The following is a 16,171-nucleotide window of genomic DNA, read 5'->3' as shown; positions in this document are numbered from 1 at the left end:
CTGCTGCTAATATCTACTGGACACGCTCGGAGAAGGCCCTGTTTCTCCCCATTACAGCGCCAAACTATGACTGGGAAGCCCGGAGAAGCCGATACCATTTCCATGCAGGGGAAATGGCTGAGGGGTGAAGAGAGTCAGCTTGGCTTCTGCTCATCCGTGCTTCCTTCCCCGTGACTTCAGGAACAGTCCCTTGCTGTGTGAAGTACTATATACTGTCACGTGAGCATTTAGTTATTTTAGTTAGATTGCTTTTAAAGTAATTTATCTTCAAAAGCAGTAATTCATGCTGTTGCACAATATTAAAATGATTGTTGCTGTAGTGAAAACAAAGCCTGTGTGTGATAATTTGTGGGTGCTTTAAGAGGTGATGAGTCTGATGCTCTAACTTTGGGTCTGCTGTAGGGTCTAGTACCATGAAGGAGGCAGGGTTTGTCACCTATGTATTGAATGCGAATAGGGGCCCATTAGTTGCATCATAGAGCTGCGTGCAGCTTTCTGTAGCTGATCTGAGGCTAGATGCTAGGTGCTAGGTGCTGGGTGCTGGGTGCTGGGTGCTAGGTGCTGGGTGCCAGGTGTTGGGTGCTGGGTGCTAGGTGCTAGGTGCTGGGTGCTGGGTGCTGGGTGCTGGGTGCTAGGTGCTGGGTGCTAGGTGCTGGGTGCTGGGTGCTAGGTGCTGGGTGCTGGGTGCTAGGTGCTAGGTGCTGGGTGCTGGGTGCTAGGTGCTAGGTGCTAGGTGCTGGGTGCTGGGTGCTAGGTGCTAGCACTGTGCGGCTGCGGGGACAACACCCCCCTTCGCTGACAGCTCCATCTTTTACTAAGATGTGTGAAAACCTCAATTCCAGCCCAGTGCAGCTGGGTGCAACAGTAATTACCTAACAGTACAGCTTACTGTGTGCTGCAACATCCCCCCACCCCCAATATCTCACTCTCTCTCTCTGTCTCTCTGTTTTCATCCCCCTCTCTCTCATTTTTCCTTCCGCATTGTGTTGAAGGACAGAAGTAATGGCACAGTATCCAGCTGAGAATAATGAGCTCGGGGTTTTGGAAATGAGCAAAATGAATTAACATTTGCTGTAATATTCCTGCGACTTATTGAATGACATTCCTACAAGCACTGGAAGTCGCAGTGTCACTTGCCGCTTGTGACTTGGCAGCGGTTCATTTACTGGAGTGGCACTGCGGTCACGAGCCCTTAAGCACAGCACAGGAAGAAATCATCGGCCGTCAGCCTCCCTCCTGGTCAAGCTGTGTTCCATCTCTCCACATCTGACTGCCAGAAAATAAAGCCACGGCTTCTCTAACATGACTGCCAACATAGATGTCTCCCACTCGGTGAAATACTATTATTGACACTTGCTGTCACTTCTGACTGTCTCAATTTGTTGTGGACCTTTGAAAGGTAATTTCTCCATCTTTGCACCTTGCCACACTATAACGAGTCTCCCTGAAACACTGAGCTGAGACATTGATGGCAAGTGTGCAGTTTGCATATAATCGTAGGCCAGGATTCACTGAGAAACAGCTGGTCTTGAATCTGGAGGTCGGTCTTATTTTTCATTACATTCATTGTGATTTGTCATGACTACATCCAGCTATAAAGCAGTGAGCAAGATGTCTTCTCATCTGTGTGTGTGTGTGTGTAGGTGTGTGGGTGGGTAGGTGTGTGAGGGAGGGTGGATGTGGGTGTGCACACCAGCGTGAGTGAGCGTGTGTATGTATCTGTGTGTAGCGTGTGTTTGAGCGATGGCAGATATCGTTCCTGTCCATATTTCCTGTGCCCGAGAACACTGCCCTCCTACGAAGATGTATGGTGCTGTCGATAAGGGGTTATTAAAAACCACTCTGCTCTCCCCCTCTGGCTGCATTTGCAATCATGAAGCTGGCTCTTTGCTGTTGCGTCCCTCTCCAAGGTCCTGTTATTAGAACAACACGATAAAGCTTGGGAGATTCTGCTCGATAGAAACAATGAACTGGACACGAGGATCTTAATGAATATTAGTTTTAACTTGGCAGCAGTTGGCCCTGGGTTTTGGCAATCACCTTAATCCTTTTTTTTTTTTTTTTTTAGTTGAAATACTATACAACCTTGCCTGTTTTCTCATGAGCAGGCCCTAACTTCTGCAAATTAATTTGCCAGATCTTCCCCAAAACACCACATTGCAAACGTGCATTCGCCATTTTTCACCAGTAGAGGGCCGTTCTGAAGATTTCAGCACAGGAGAAAGTGCCCTCCTGTCCTCGCCTCGCCTCGCCTCGCCTCGCCTCGCCTTTCCTATATTGTGGGAATATTCACACGTGCACATTTCCAATATGCTGGATGCTTATTTAAGGCCATCTGTGATTCCTCTTCCGATCACCCCCACCTTCTTTCTCCTTGGCCACATTCCCTGCTCCACCTGTGTGTCCACCTCTCTCTTTCCTCACCTGTTCTTCTCTCCACCCTTGCTGTCTTCCTCATTTGCCAGCCACGCTCCGTGCTTCATCTGTCCGTGTTCCTCACCTCTTCTCTCTGGATCCTTGCTCTCTGCACCACACCTTTCTCCCTCTTTCTGTTTGGTTCACTTTTCTGTGCTCTGTCTCATGTTCAAACCCACAGAGGGCTTGGTGTGCTTGGTGAGCAGAATTTGCTGCAGCTCCTTCAGTGAACACAACAGTCTGTTGGCTGGCACTGGGACTGTCTTCCAGCTTCCTCTTTCTTTATTATTATTATTATTATTATTATTATTATTAGCTGCAGTCTTCTTTCTCTGTTTTCCTCTCTTGACTCTCTCTCTCTAAGGAGGGGAGCTTCTCTTGCTGGCCTCTATCCTTCATTACCTTTGCTTTATACTTCCTTTCTTGGTCTCCTTTCAGTTATTTGCCATCTGAGTGTAATCGTAGCCTGGATCAGATGTTAGGTAATTGAGGAGAGAAGATCTTCAGGCGTGTAATGCAACTTCTACAGTATAATCTCCCCAAAGCCAAGTATTTGATTTGCTGCTTTGCCTCAGGAATATGATGTAGGAATGAAGAATGCTGCCTTCAGGAGAGCACACACTGCTGGCTCCAATACAGTGGTCCTGAGGGTAATTCCTTACAACCAGGCTCATGTGCAGAATGCCACCAACTGTGTCTCCCTGGCAACATCTCATCACTGTCATTCTAGCACTAGCTTTATGATGGGGTTAGATATGATTATGCTAATTTTCCAGCACACACATGCACACAGACACAAATTCCTACTGGTCTTTTGCTGCAGATACTGAGCTCTGAGTCATGATATGAAACAATGGGTGATAGCACTCAGCGTGTTGGGCACTGCAGGGTCCATATGTCTGCCATGATTCAGATGATGGTCTGATGCTTCATATCTTTTAGGTCTGTTGCTGTGTGAAATAACGTTGCTGTGCTCAATTGTAATAAATGTGCAAGCTGACATTAATATGCTCAGTATGTAATAAATGGTTGTGGGTGTGTCTTGTAGGATTTTGGCCACCGTGGGTTCAGACTTTGACCTGAGGACCCTTCGGGCTGTGCGAGTGTTGAGGCCCCTTAAACTGGTGTCAGGAATCCCCAGTGAGTGAAAGCACAGGAACTAGACATGCTTTTATGCAGATCACAAAGTAAATAAACTGCTAACTATGTGCACATGTGTTTGTATGCATGCATTTGGGCGTGTGTTTTGTACGCGTGTGTGTGTGTGTGTGTGTTTGTGTGTGTGTGTGTGTGTGTGTTAGGCCTGCAGGTGGTCCTGAAGTCTATCATGAAGGCCATGGTTCCCCTTCTGCAGATCGGCCTTCTCCTCTTCTTCGCTATTGTTATGTTTGCCATTATCGGGGTGGAGTTCTACATGGGCAAGTTTCACACCACCTGCTTCAAAAAGGACACAGGTCAGCCTGATCTTCCAGCTTGCTCCTAACACAACTGACTAGCACCCAAAGGCCAGTAATGGCAAGCATTTGAGGGTTCCCACCACTGGTCTTTCATCTTTCCTGAACATTTGGGAGATGAAAGAGATGTCATCTTAGCATGCCAGATGTGTTTATACCTGCCCGTTAACCATCCCGATCTCCACAGTCCCAGATTCTGTCTCCTCATAGTCTGAAGGGGGAGAATTGCCACTGAATTTAACATGTGATCATTCTGGAAATTTTACTTCCTGATCCCAGTCGCCTGGCAGATGAAATCTGCCACCTATAACTATCTCAAAACTAAAACACCAACCTGCAAAATGCAAATAAGCTCATTTGTAGAAGCTCATTTAGTTGAGTAATATTAAACAGTCTAAAAGCTTATTAACTTTCAAAATGTATTTTATCAGGGGAAATAAATGATCATTAGCCTGTAGTAATTACACATATTAATATTCTTATTTTTTCCCCAGCATTCGAAGACTATTAATCCCACACACATTTTAACACATTTTTTTTTTTTGCTAAAGGCAAAACTATAAACCTTTTAGGCCTGCATAGATTTTGGAGTTTATTAATCACCCAATTGATTGAATATAGCTTTTCAATATTATTTTTTATATAACTTACATTGTTAATAGCATAAAAACCAAGGGCTGTTGGCAGAGCCAGTCTGGCCTTTCCGTGTGTCATCAGGTTCACTGTTTAATGTTTTTCTCTAGTGTTACTATCATAATCTCCTAAACCTTACAGTGTAGCCTGTAAACAGGAAAGGATTTTTAGTAAGTGGAGTGATTTTTGTTATCATAGTGTGTTGATCAAATCTGGGCAGCTGTACTAGACTAAAAAGCCAGCTGTTCCCACGCACAAGCCCAGTGCATTTGGTATGGAGAATAGCCACGGAGGCTGTCCTTCTGCTGGGGATTTCACTCTATGCTTACTGACATTTACCCACAATCCCCTGCAGTTTCACTTACAGGCATAGCTGAGGACTTGCTGAAGAGTGAGCGAGATGACAAGTCTCTCTCTCTCCCTCTCTCTCTCCCTCTTCTCTCTCTCGCTCTCTCTCTCTCTCTCTCCCTCTTCTCTCTCTCTCTCTCTCTCGCTCTCTCTCTCTCTCTCTCTCGCTCTCTCTCTCTCTCTCTCCCTCTTCTCTCTCTCTCTCTCTCTCTCTCTCTCTCTCCCTCTCTCTCTCTCTCCCTCTTCTCTCTCTCTCTCTCTCTCTCTCTCTCTCTCTCTCTCTCCCTCTTCTCTCTCTCTCTCCATCTCTCAGGCTTTCTCTTCACCACTCTCTTCCTGTCTCTCTTTTGCAGCCTGTTTCTCTCTCTACTGTCTCTCACTCTCTTAAGGATAAAATGATTGTAGATGTTCAGCAGTGTGTAAATGTTGTAGTCTGAAGTAATTCAGAAGGAACAGTAGAAGGTTCATATGAGTTAATCATTAAACTGCTACATATGACATAATATGCCTCATGATTCGTTTTAAAACAGAGCACAAACATGGTGGATACCTAAGTCCAGATTTTTGTGTTTGTTTAAAATGTCTTCCTTTGGCTTTGTCCTTATTGAGCTAACCCCTGGAACGTTTTAAGCCTTTTTCTCTGTATTTTGTTACATTGTGTGGTTGCACAGTACTGTTAGGAAAAATATTGGAAAAATTTGTTTGCCAACTGGAACCCTTATGTGCATATGCGTTCATGTGTGTGCTTGTATATGTGTATATCTTATGGGGACTGTGACCAATGACCGTACTCAATGCTACACGTTTAATGAGTAGGTGTGTCTGTGTATATGTGAGGTGTTACTGTCTGTGTGTGTGTGTATATGTATTTCTAAACAGTTTGTCTGTGTTTAGTATATATTTATTTTGTACTCCTCCATGTGTGTCTTTATGTAGACGAGCAGGCAGCCGATTACCCGTGTGGCATGGAGGCTCCCTCTAGGCTGTGTCCTGATGGCACAGAATGCAAAGGGTATTGGAAAGGACCGAACTTTGGTATCACGAACTTTGACAACATCCTGTTTGCCATTCTCACTGTCTTCCAATGCATCACCATGGAAGGATGGACTGATATCCTATACAGTGTGAGTAGCCTTCAACCTTGACATAACACATGCACCAATAATGAGTCATTTGAGCAGGCACCGAGTTATATTTATGCTTCCACTGCATACACACTATTTTTACAGATTGGGCTTTAATCTCCAAGGCTTTAGTCTGTCTACTACACCACAGCTCTTGTGTTTGTTGGTTCTGCTTGTCTGGTTCCTAAAAGCTGGTCAGGGACTGATTGTCTCCACTAGCAATAAGATTTATATCCTCTGCATGTACCTGTAAATTCTGAATTTGTATGAGGGATAGTGTTGGATAATATTTTGTGTATGTGGATACTTTAAAACATTTGAATCTAAAAAGTGAATCCATGATTGTTCAAGATGAAAAGTCAGTATAATGGGCCAGATTATGGTCATTTAACCTGTAATCAAAACTGTAAGCATGGATTTAAAATAATGTCCACAGCAGTGTCAGTTCTGGGCACAGTTACTGTTATGCTGCCCCCGTATCACTCCTTCCCGAAAAGAACTGTAGTGTTGGCCACTGTTACAGAGTGTTCGGAGTGATCCCACTCCCAGCAGTCTTTGTGCTGCGAAGCCTTTAAGAAAGCAGACCGTGAGCGACGGGAGTCCAGTGCGGCGAGGACGTGTCGGCAGGCTGGCATTGTTTCACCTGGCCCCCGCTAGCGGCCTGCTAAGATCTGAAACGCGTTGCTGTGCCAGGGCGTGGTGGGGGAGCAGCATATGCCACTCTCCTCCATCCCCACTGCACAGGCCTGTAGAAAGAAAAAGAGCAAATGCAGCCTGCATCCTGCTTCCAGCTGCACACCCTGCTTCCCTCGTCTCCTGCTTGCTTCTTCTCTCTCTCTGTGTCTTCCCCTGCCCTCCCTGAGTGCTCTCAATAAATAGGGCAGACAGACTTCACACAGGCTGATGGAACTTGAGAACAGGCTCTCAGACTCTGATTTGTGTTCTTTTTTCTAAGCATAGACAAGTGGCTTCAGAATATTCAGCACCTCTTTTAACACTGTACAGACCCTTTCCAAACGTGTTATTTAGCATTTGGCAGCGGAGCACAGATATTTTTAACTTCTACTCTATGTCTGTAGTCGGTCCTCTTGCTTGATCATACTAGATGTTTCATTACTGGTGGGGCTCATGTCATTCCGAATTGCAAAGCTTTAGATGGATAACATGTATAATAAACATATTGTGAAAAAAACTGCATAATAATGATGAAATGTAGCAGGGTTTTTTTCATTTCATGACAAATAAATGGGCTTTAATGGGAAACAACACTACAGCACTGTTTTATTTAAATGTATTGGAAGTATTACTTAGAAATTAGAAGTAATTCTCTTTAAGTAACATAATCAGTTCTACAGAAGGCAGGCCCTTTTATTCATGCTTTTTATAACTGGAGAATTACTGGTGTATGCAGGCCAGTGGGAAGCATAAAACTAAATATTACATTAGTGCCAATTTGCAGTTACTGACACTGTAAGGTAAAGCAACCCTTCTAGCAGCAAAGTCTCAACATTATTAATAAGTGCTTCACTCATTTATAACACCAGCCATAATTTAAGAACAGTCCTCAAAATATAGGCCTGTCTCACAAAGAAGCTGCAAGCAGCATAGCCGTAAGACATTCTCCAACACACACAAGTCATTTTCCATTACTTACACACAAGATCTGGTCAGAGGATGATTATTCTGATAATTCACAGTTCATGTCCACCCACCCCTGATGAAATGGTCAGGGAGGGGTTTATGCTGTGCGTCTAATCAGGAAACAGCCATCTCATAGGCTTAGCCTGGTTCCTGAGCGCATCAGCTGGAGGATGCTGAAGGGGTTCACAGCAAGGTTTAACATGGCCAATGCCTAAAAGGCATGATGTATGACACTTGGTCATCAAATAAATACATTACTGTGGGAGGTTAACAGACAGGCAATCTATTTACTATTTACTATACTATTGCATACTGTATCCAAATATGCTGTGTTTAGGTGTTGTATAATATGACTGGCTATGGAAAAGCTCTTGTATTGTGGCTTGGTTGATGGTGCTTTCGATTTGGCCGATCGACAGTGAATTTTTCGTATGCTTGAAAGTTTTTATTTTGAATGAGAAATGCATACTAAACCACCTGGAATATGAAAAGTAAAGGGGAACTATTCAGTTCTATAATACAGTGATCATCATCTGGACTATGATGCACATGTAATGTTTTAAATGGCCTTCTTTCAAAAGTGGACTTATTGCACCAGTTCTGGTTACATGAACAGTAAACCTCATTTTTTGAAAAGTGAAGTCTTTTAATTACAAACTAACAGAGTGTAAGCTACTGTACACTGAGCTTTCTAAGTCTCCACTGATTCCCACTGGTACGGTTCAGAAGTCTTCAGGCTACTTACAGATAAGCTGTTTTCCAGACTGCCATGTGCAGTTGCGTTCCTGTTTGGGCCTGCTTCCCGTCAGAAGTGCCATCCATCTGTTTGATGTGGTGATTGGGAATCCGAGCTCTCAAACATGTGCTAAGGCTGCTTCTGATGTCTGTGTGGTCCAGTGCACTGCTTTTCCTACTTTTCAGTTAAGATCCATATAGAGTCTTTATGATCACATTGGTGCTCCTTTTTAAATCTTTCTTGGTGCTTTCTGAATGCTATTGTTTAATGAGGTTTGATTAGTGTTTGTTTAACATTTGTTTAAGTATTGGCTGATCTAAATTTAAATGTTTGTTGTTCAAAAAAAAAAACTTGTAAGAGCATTGTGTGAAGATCCTAGTGTGAGCATGATTAATGAATCAGCTCACTATTATGTGATTAGTGTGAGACAACTTGCCTTTTCTGCTGTAAACTGTGTCTGATAGTGACTAGGACTGGATAGTGATCCTAGCATACTTTTTAACCTTGGGTACTCAAATTAGGAAGTGCATTGTACCAAACGTACTTGATCAATGCCTCAGCCTTATCCTTTTAACATCATGTGTACTCTTTACCAAGCTCGAGCGTCTTGAACAACCTTCTCTAACATTTGGATGAATGGTTGTGAAGTAGGGATAATAACTTAATGAAATGAGAATGATGGACTGAATCCAATCTCTATATTACATGCTAGGCTAGACTGCTGGGACTGATAGCTATCTTTATAGTAATGCAGTGTTAAGTGGATGGAATGAAACGGCCCCTTTAGATGGGAAATGTAGTAATGAATCTGAGGTCGTATATCTAGCAGCATAAAGTATACAGCAACTTCATACTAAAGAGATTAAGATTTCACTACTATATATTTCAGTTTGCTGAAAAACCAGATGCCACAGCACCTGTTATTGCTCTGATGGTCCATGATGTGCTTTTAAGTTTTACCTACCAGGAATGTAGCCCTCAGAAAGCAAAGCATGGGCTCAGAAGCACTTGACAGGATCTGCCCATATGTTTCAAAAGTTTATAGAAGGATCAAGGACCGAGGAGGAACATGGTGCAGGTCTCCCACATGACCAGCTGAGCTCCCGCCTGTCAGACGTCAGGGTGGTAGCCTTTGCTAATGACATGGTGGTCCTTGTTTCACGCTTGTTGATTTTATTATGTTTTTGCTGTAGTAGATTAATAGATTTCTGCCCAATTACCACTGCTGTTTCATGCACTGTTACAGAAGTCTGATGAGCTCTGCTAGAAATATAGACTTTAAATGGTGAGAGGTTATTACAGTCTAGTGTATACTGCGCAATAAGATAAATGCAAGAGAATACTAAGATAAATGTGGTATATATATATATATATATATATATATATATATATATATATATATATATATATATATATATTATCAAAATGTCTGAGCTACGCAAAACAGAGCATGCATGCAAGAAATTGCACTAAGCATATATTTCTCTTCAGTCATGCACTAGGTATACGCAAACACTCTCTAGTAAGCAGTGTCTCTTATTATGGCATTGAGTGGCTTGACTGAATAAGTCCCTTGGATTTTAGGGGATTGTGGAAAATACTGTGGCGCGTTTGGAGAGCCGAGACCAGTGTATGGCCACTAAGTAAAGCCAGGGTGTGTATACAGTTGAGATCTTACATAGACTGAAATAGCTGATTGTGTGTCCTTGTGGGTGAGCCAGTGTATAGGTCAGCCCCACAGCCTCCCTACAACAGGCTGAGTCACAGGGTCCTCTGTGCGCCTTGACCCTGTCACTGGGCCATCCTGTGCTGCCACAGCCATCTCCAAGCTCATTAAACACAGTTAAAAATAGTGTGTTGGGGGCTGGACTGAGAGAAAGTGTATTTGCACTCAAGTAGTAGTGAATCATCTTTCCAATTTTATTGTCTTGTCGTCTCTCTCGCTCTCTCTCTCTCTCTCTCTCTCACACACACACACACGTTAACACTCTCTGTCTGTCTCTGTCCGCCCTCCTTCTTTGTGGATGTAGCTAATTAGAATGGTTGTGAAAAGGAGTGCTGAAGAAATCATGTGGGCCTTAGCCCTGTGGGGCTGGCTTCAGAAACAAAGCACTTGTCTTTTTTATTGCAAAAGTTGCAGCTGAGGTGAAAGACAGGATGTTCACTGGAGTTTTATAAGACCTTGAATATGGCCATAGTCTTTCTCTGCTTTCGAAGTGTACATAGAACTAAACTACATTGGCTCACTGCTGTAGAGTAGTCTAGTGTAGTCTGTTGAATTGTACTGTATTGTATGCAGACAGGTTAGTAAGACGCTGCGAAACAGGACACATGAGATCAAAGCTGGTAAGAGAAGATGGCTGCAATTTGTTCATTAGTATAAAAGCATTGTGTTGCACATATTCATAAAATCTAAAAAATATATATATTTATTTATATATTTTTTATATTTTTGTGTGTGTGTATATATATATATATATATATATATATATATATATATATATATATATATATATATAAATATAAAATACATACATATATATATATATATAGCTCTTAAAAAAATAACTCTTTCATCTTTGGCATTTTAAACCGTAATTGCTTCAGAGGCTTTAGATACATTATAGATCATATCCCTTTGTAGTTTTAATCTTATGTTTCTTTTGGCTTTAATATTGTTGCTCCATTCCCTGGGCACGGTAGTATCATGTGACGACCCCTCACCAGCAGCCTCTGACAGGGGAGACTGACGTCCACGTGACCTTTGTTTATGTTGTGCTTTTCTGTTTCACATGTATGTTTTGGTTGTAGGCCACGCCTCTCAGAGGTGGTGCCTGTTGAGCCTCATTTGCTGCATCATCTGTCTTGTTGTCACTTTATAAGGCCTTTGTTTTACTTTGTGTTAATTATCAGTCAGTAATGTTATGTTGACCTGTTTCTGCATGCTTTTGTTCTGTTTCGTTCCGTTAAACTCTTCGCTTGGAGACACGCGTTCGTTTCCTTCCTATTTGAACGTTCTTCGCCCTGACAAATTAATCTGTAATCTGATTAATCTGATGAATGTCACCTGCTTTTTTAAAACTTTTTAAAACTACCTTTTCAGATGAATCCCCAGTGTATGATATGAAGCTCTACTTTCTCTGAGTCACTTCCTTTTCTGGGGCCAGAGCTACCTGCATGTGTTCTGCTTGCACTGCCGTGGATGATTGACAGCTGTTTACAAAGTACCTCTACACATTGTTAACATGATTCAATCAAGTCGGGCTCGTGTGGGATGACTCAGCGGAACCTGAGCTTCCTGGCACAGCACGGCGGCACCTTTTGTCTCGTGATGGAGATCATTAGGTCGGTGCTTTCGGGCTCTCTTCATGTGGAGGCTGTTGTGCCTGTCAATCACTGAAGACGGGACAGCTTTATTTGCCCTGAATGCCAACGAAGGGGACCGTCGACACTTTCCTACCGCCTCACTTGTTTGGAGTCTACCCTTCGTGCAATGAAATCTTTCTGGTGATTTCTGCTGGGGATGCTATTGCGGGTGACAGGGTTGTGAGGCTGTTTACCAGCCACCACACCACCCCGTCAGAAAGACGTTTCATTTGCATACAGTCGAGACTCACAGAGGCCGGGGGATGATTGTCGTTCAGAAGTACGCTGTATGGTCCGTCTTACTCTCGCCTACTTTTAGAGCAGTTGCTCAGCCTTGAATTGTGGGTGCTTTAACGTTGCATGCCGCAGTCGCTGCATGCAGAACCCATCATTTCAGCTATCAGTAATATCAAAAAAGGTGATGTGAGCTGTGTTTACTCTCAGAGCTGGTAGCAATATTTAATAAAAGGGGCTTTGTAAGCCTGGTTGGTGATAAGAAGTTTTTGTAGATTTGCTGTTCAAGTTAGTTTAACATTTGAATGTACAATAATTGATGTGGGATGTGAAACAGTGCCTTAATGTTACAATCAAGGAAAATAGTCGCTATGACAGTCTGTCACGTTACAGTCTGAGTTACGTAACAAGAAGACGTGTCCAGCAGGGATTACAGGCCTGCTAGGAGTTCTCCACTACATTTAACACAGGGCTGTCATAGAAGAGTGCCTGTCTGTTAACCTCCCACATCGTCATTACCAGTCAGTCTTCTGTGGTCATTGTCCCAGTGATGGCCTTGTAGACTACTTTCCTTAGCAGCTCCTTGTTAAGACAGCAAGGCAATGTAACGCATTCAGCAGCGTATGTTAAATTCAGGCTGTTGAACGAACAAAAGGAAATGGTAACCATAGCACAAGCCTGTACTAGCACACTCCCTCGCTCTGCGAGTATCCCCACACTTACAAGGAGCTTTTTAGGTGCTTTGTTCTAATGCTGTACAGTGATGTATTGCCTTGGCATTCAAGGAAAGAAGAACTCATCCCCTCTTCAGCACAAGTGCGTGTTGACAGTGCTCAGTGTTCTGTAATAATAGCGGCACTATAGAGGGGCTTTGCATAGCATCCCATCACCTCCTCCGCCCCGCTGATGTTTGCTCCTATTCTTACACTGTAGGGAGGTGCTATAGTCCGTCAGCTTAGGACTAATGAGGTGGGGAATTCTAAAAAATGCGTGTTCAGAGAAGCTGCCGAGATGCTGCAGTGCGTAGAAGCAGTGGGCAAAGCAACAAAGCACTCCTCTGGCAATGAAAAGCATTTTTCAGTCTCTTTCCCTTCCCCCTCGATATTCTTTACAGTAGAAAGACTTTATGTTCTTCCAAAATTGCTGACTCCTTACCTGCTTGATGATGCAAGTTTGACCAATTTCCGGCCTGCCTTCTACTCGCTCATCTGCTTCCTCCAGCGGGGGACTATTTTTGATGAGAGTGAGCAGGTAGTGGGCAGACAGACAGGGGGCAGGAGGATAAAACCAAGCAAACATCATGCGCTTATGTAAATGTTGTATTGTATGGAGACTAGAAAAATAGGGCATGTGGAGTAATGAAGTAACAGACGCTTCCAGCCAAGGCAATTAGCAGCATTTGTAGTGTCCTAATGTAATTGAAGCTTTCAGAGAGATAGCTTAGGGCATTCCCTCTTCTTGCTTACCTGGTTTAACTCAAGAAATGTGCCTGGTAAGTTAGAGTGTTCATCATTTCATGACAATTTGGAAATGTTTGATTTGAGTATGGACTGTGTGAAATGGGTGAGAAGAAAATGCAACCAGATATAGTTTATTTCACTGTGAAATGACAAAAAACAGCAGAGATGTTGTTGACTGTGGCTGCATACTTAAGGCTCTTGTTATTATACCACCGATGTATTTGGTTCTTATTACACCACTGTTTGATTAGCGATTTATACTAGAGCTTACCGAGATCTTTTACCATTACTGTGCATAATTGTTGCAATTTACATGTTACAGATAAATCTTAAGAGCATTTATGGGTGGGGGAGGAGGTCGATGATATTTTAGTTGCACGCAGAGCCCTACAAGCTCATTAATCTCCCTTGCAGAGGCCGTCTGGAGAGTGAATATGCTGAATATGCTTGTACATTATGAAGAATTCCATTTTCAGCTTTTCTACAGTGCCGCTCCTAGGGTGTAATTAGTAGAATTAGGCCAATCAATCCCTTCTGCTCTCCCCATCCTGAGTACTAAGGCAAATCAACTGAGAGGTTTCTTTTATGTGATTCACAGTCAAGGCATTGGCCTTATCAGATCGTTTATCGGATCCACATGGTTTAGAGATCTGTAAGGAAGACAGGAAGGTAAGCAGGAAAGAAATGCCAGTGTGACCTGATAAAGAGGTCAGCGGGGTGACAGGTGATTTAAGTATATGATCAGATATTTTCTCTACATCAGAATTCATTTATTTAGCTTTTGAGAGCAAGAAGAATTCAGATGTGAGCAGCTGCTGCTACATTTTACTAATCCCTCTAAGCTTTTGAGCAAGTCAGTCAGAAGATCAGCTCCTCTTCCACAGCTCTGTGGGACCTCCAGCATTGGGGAGTGAAGTGTCTGCCACAGGTTCTTCTCGAGAGGCACTGGGGCTTCTAGCTGTCTGTTAAATCTCCCTGCACTCCAAATGGCCTCAATCCTTCAAACTTCTCATTAGATTATGCAGTAGATCAAACAGGAGCCTGAGCCTTGGCTTGCATTCAGAATGTTGCTGCCACAGTTCTATGATGACTGCATGTGGGAGAGGATTTATAATGACTCAATTTATTTTGCATTACACTTTCGCTCCATGAGTGAAATTATAAGTGAATTAGTCTTAACTGTTTTATGCACATGGCAGTCTTCTCGTTAAAGCAATAAAGAGGATCTAACTTGGAGAAGAATTCAAAAGAATTGACCCTTTTACCCTGTTTGACTCCAGATGATGCTCATCTATGTCCTAACATGACTTTCCAAGCCTTTTCGTAGATTAGAAATGAGGTACATCAGAGATCCGTTCTGCAAAAGTTGTCTTTATGTGGCTTGTGTGTGCAGACCAACGATGCATCGGGCAACACATGGAACTGGTTATACTTCATCCCCCTCATCATCCTCGGCTCCTTCTTCATGCTCAACCTGGTACTGGGTGTCTTATCAGGGTGAGTTAGCTTTCTGGGCTATTCCTCTCTGTCCCTCTATCTCTTTTTCTCAGCTCTCTTGTGCTTCTTAATTTTTGTTCTCTTTCTCTTTCTGTGTCGTTTGATCTCTTTTTCTTCTTTTTCTTTTCCATTTGTCAAGAGATTGAGACTCATCAAGTCTCAAAGCACCAGGGTCCACAATGCTTGGCTAAACAAACTTTCCTTAAGCAGAGAAAACATGATATATTCTGCCACTGTGCACACGCATCTATTCATACACATGGGGTAGGGGAGAGGAAAGGATTTGTGAAGTGGCTGCAGTCCTTAAGGGCCCCTTGCTTGAAGATGTATGCACCTTTAAGATGCACCCATTCCCAGAAATATTACCATAATGAAATGGCACTGTGTCTGGAAAAGGCTGTACTGTGGAGAGTGCTTTCGATCTTAGTAAAATGCCAGACTCAGTTGATTTACATTAAATGCCTGGTATGGTTAGTTATAGGGGCAAACAGGAGTGCATTTTATCTTATTATGCAGATTCATACCATTGTCTGTTTCACAAACAAAATATTGGCTCTAAAACCCTGTTCAAAAGAAAGCCTGGCCACTAGTAGTGCACAGAAATCAAACCGATCCATCAGGGAATGCTAGTTTTGGTCTGCCTGTCCACTGTGTCCTGTCCACTGACTTCAGTATCAGTATGACACATCATATAGTGTGCTAAGCCTAGATTCATTCTTATTAGATCCCACATACTTTCTGCTGCTATGATAACCCAATTAAAAGAAAAACACTATATTCTAAGACAATGGGGGAACAATAATCGTATTTAGGATTACATTTATTTGTTGTTGAAAATTGGTGAAATTGAATGCTTTCCAACCAAACTATCTCTAGTATTCTTTAATCAAAATGTAAGTAAATATTGATTAAAAACAACCAGTCTTTGTTTCATGATTCTGAATATTTTCATCATATTAATTTTATATAAAATGTCACTTTACAATATGAAAGTCTTGGTAACAGATTTTTATATTAACAATCTTGTTAAAATGGTCTATGATCATTGTAAGCCCTGCAATTTATTGTAAGCCCTTTAACACAATTTACTGCATTTAGCATTGTAGGAATGTGTTCGCTACACTGAACTTCCTCTATGTTGATTTTGTACCCTTGCATGCCCCCAAAAGAAGGCTTTTTCTGATTCCGTAACCTTCTTGTCTCAAGCTGGGTTTTGGAATGTCTTCTCTGTGGCCATCAGCCATAGTGGATTCCTCATCTCGC

At 42.6% G+C, this 16,171-nt stretch overlaps 1 protein-coding gene across 14 annotated transcripts in view; it reads left to right on the top strand.

Annotated features, from left to right (window-relative positions):
* Window positions 1-16,171, top strand: part of cacna1bb (calcium channel, voltage-dependent, N type, alpha 1B subunit, b) — a 105,804-nt gene that overhangs the window by 35,885 nt on the left and 53,748 nt on the right. For 13 of the 14 annotated variants that reach the window (XM_035526991.1, XM_035526990.1, XM_035526992.1 and 10 more), the window contains exons 4-7: window positions 3,464-3,555; window positions 3,717-3,869; window positions 5,787-5,974; window positions 14,805-14,908. In XM_035526991.1, coding sequence (XP_035382884.1) covers window positions 3,464-3,555; window positions 3,717-3,869; window positions 5,787-5,974; window positions 14,805-14,908 — 537 coding nt within the window. Of the gene's footprint in view, window positions 1-3,463; window positions 3,556-3,716; window positions 3,870-5,786; window positions 5,975-14,804; window positions 14,909-16,171 lie in introns of those variants that run through there. The other variant, XM_035526988.1, reaches the window with a different exon arrangement.

Source organism: Electrophorus electricus, chromosome 6 (genome assembly GCF_013358815.1).
Source record: "Electrophorus electricus isolate fEleEle1 chromosome 6, fEleEle1.pri, whole genome shotgun sequence".
NCBI classification, from domain to species: Eukaryota; Metazoa; Chordata; class Actinopteri; order Gymnotiformes; family Gymnotidae; genus Electrophorus; species Electrophorus electricus.
The sequence above is the reverse complement of the archived record's forward strand: the minus strand, read 5'-3'. Positions and strand labels throughout refer to the sequence as shown.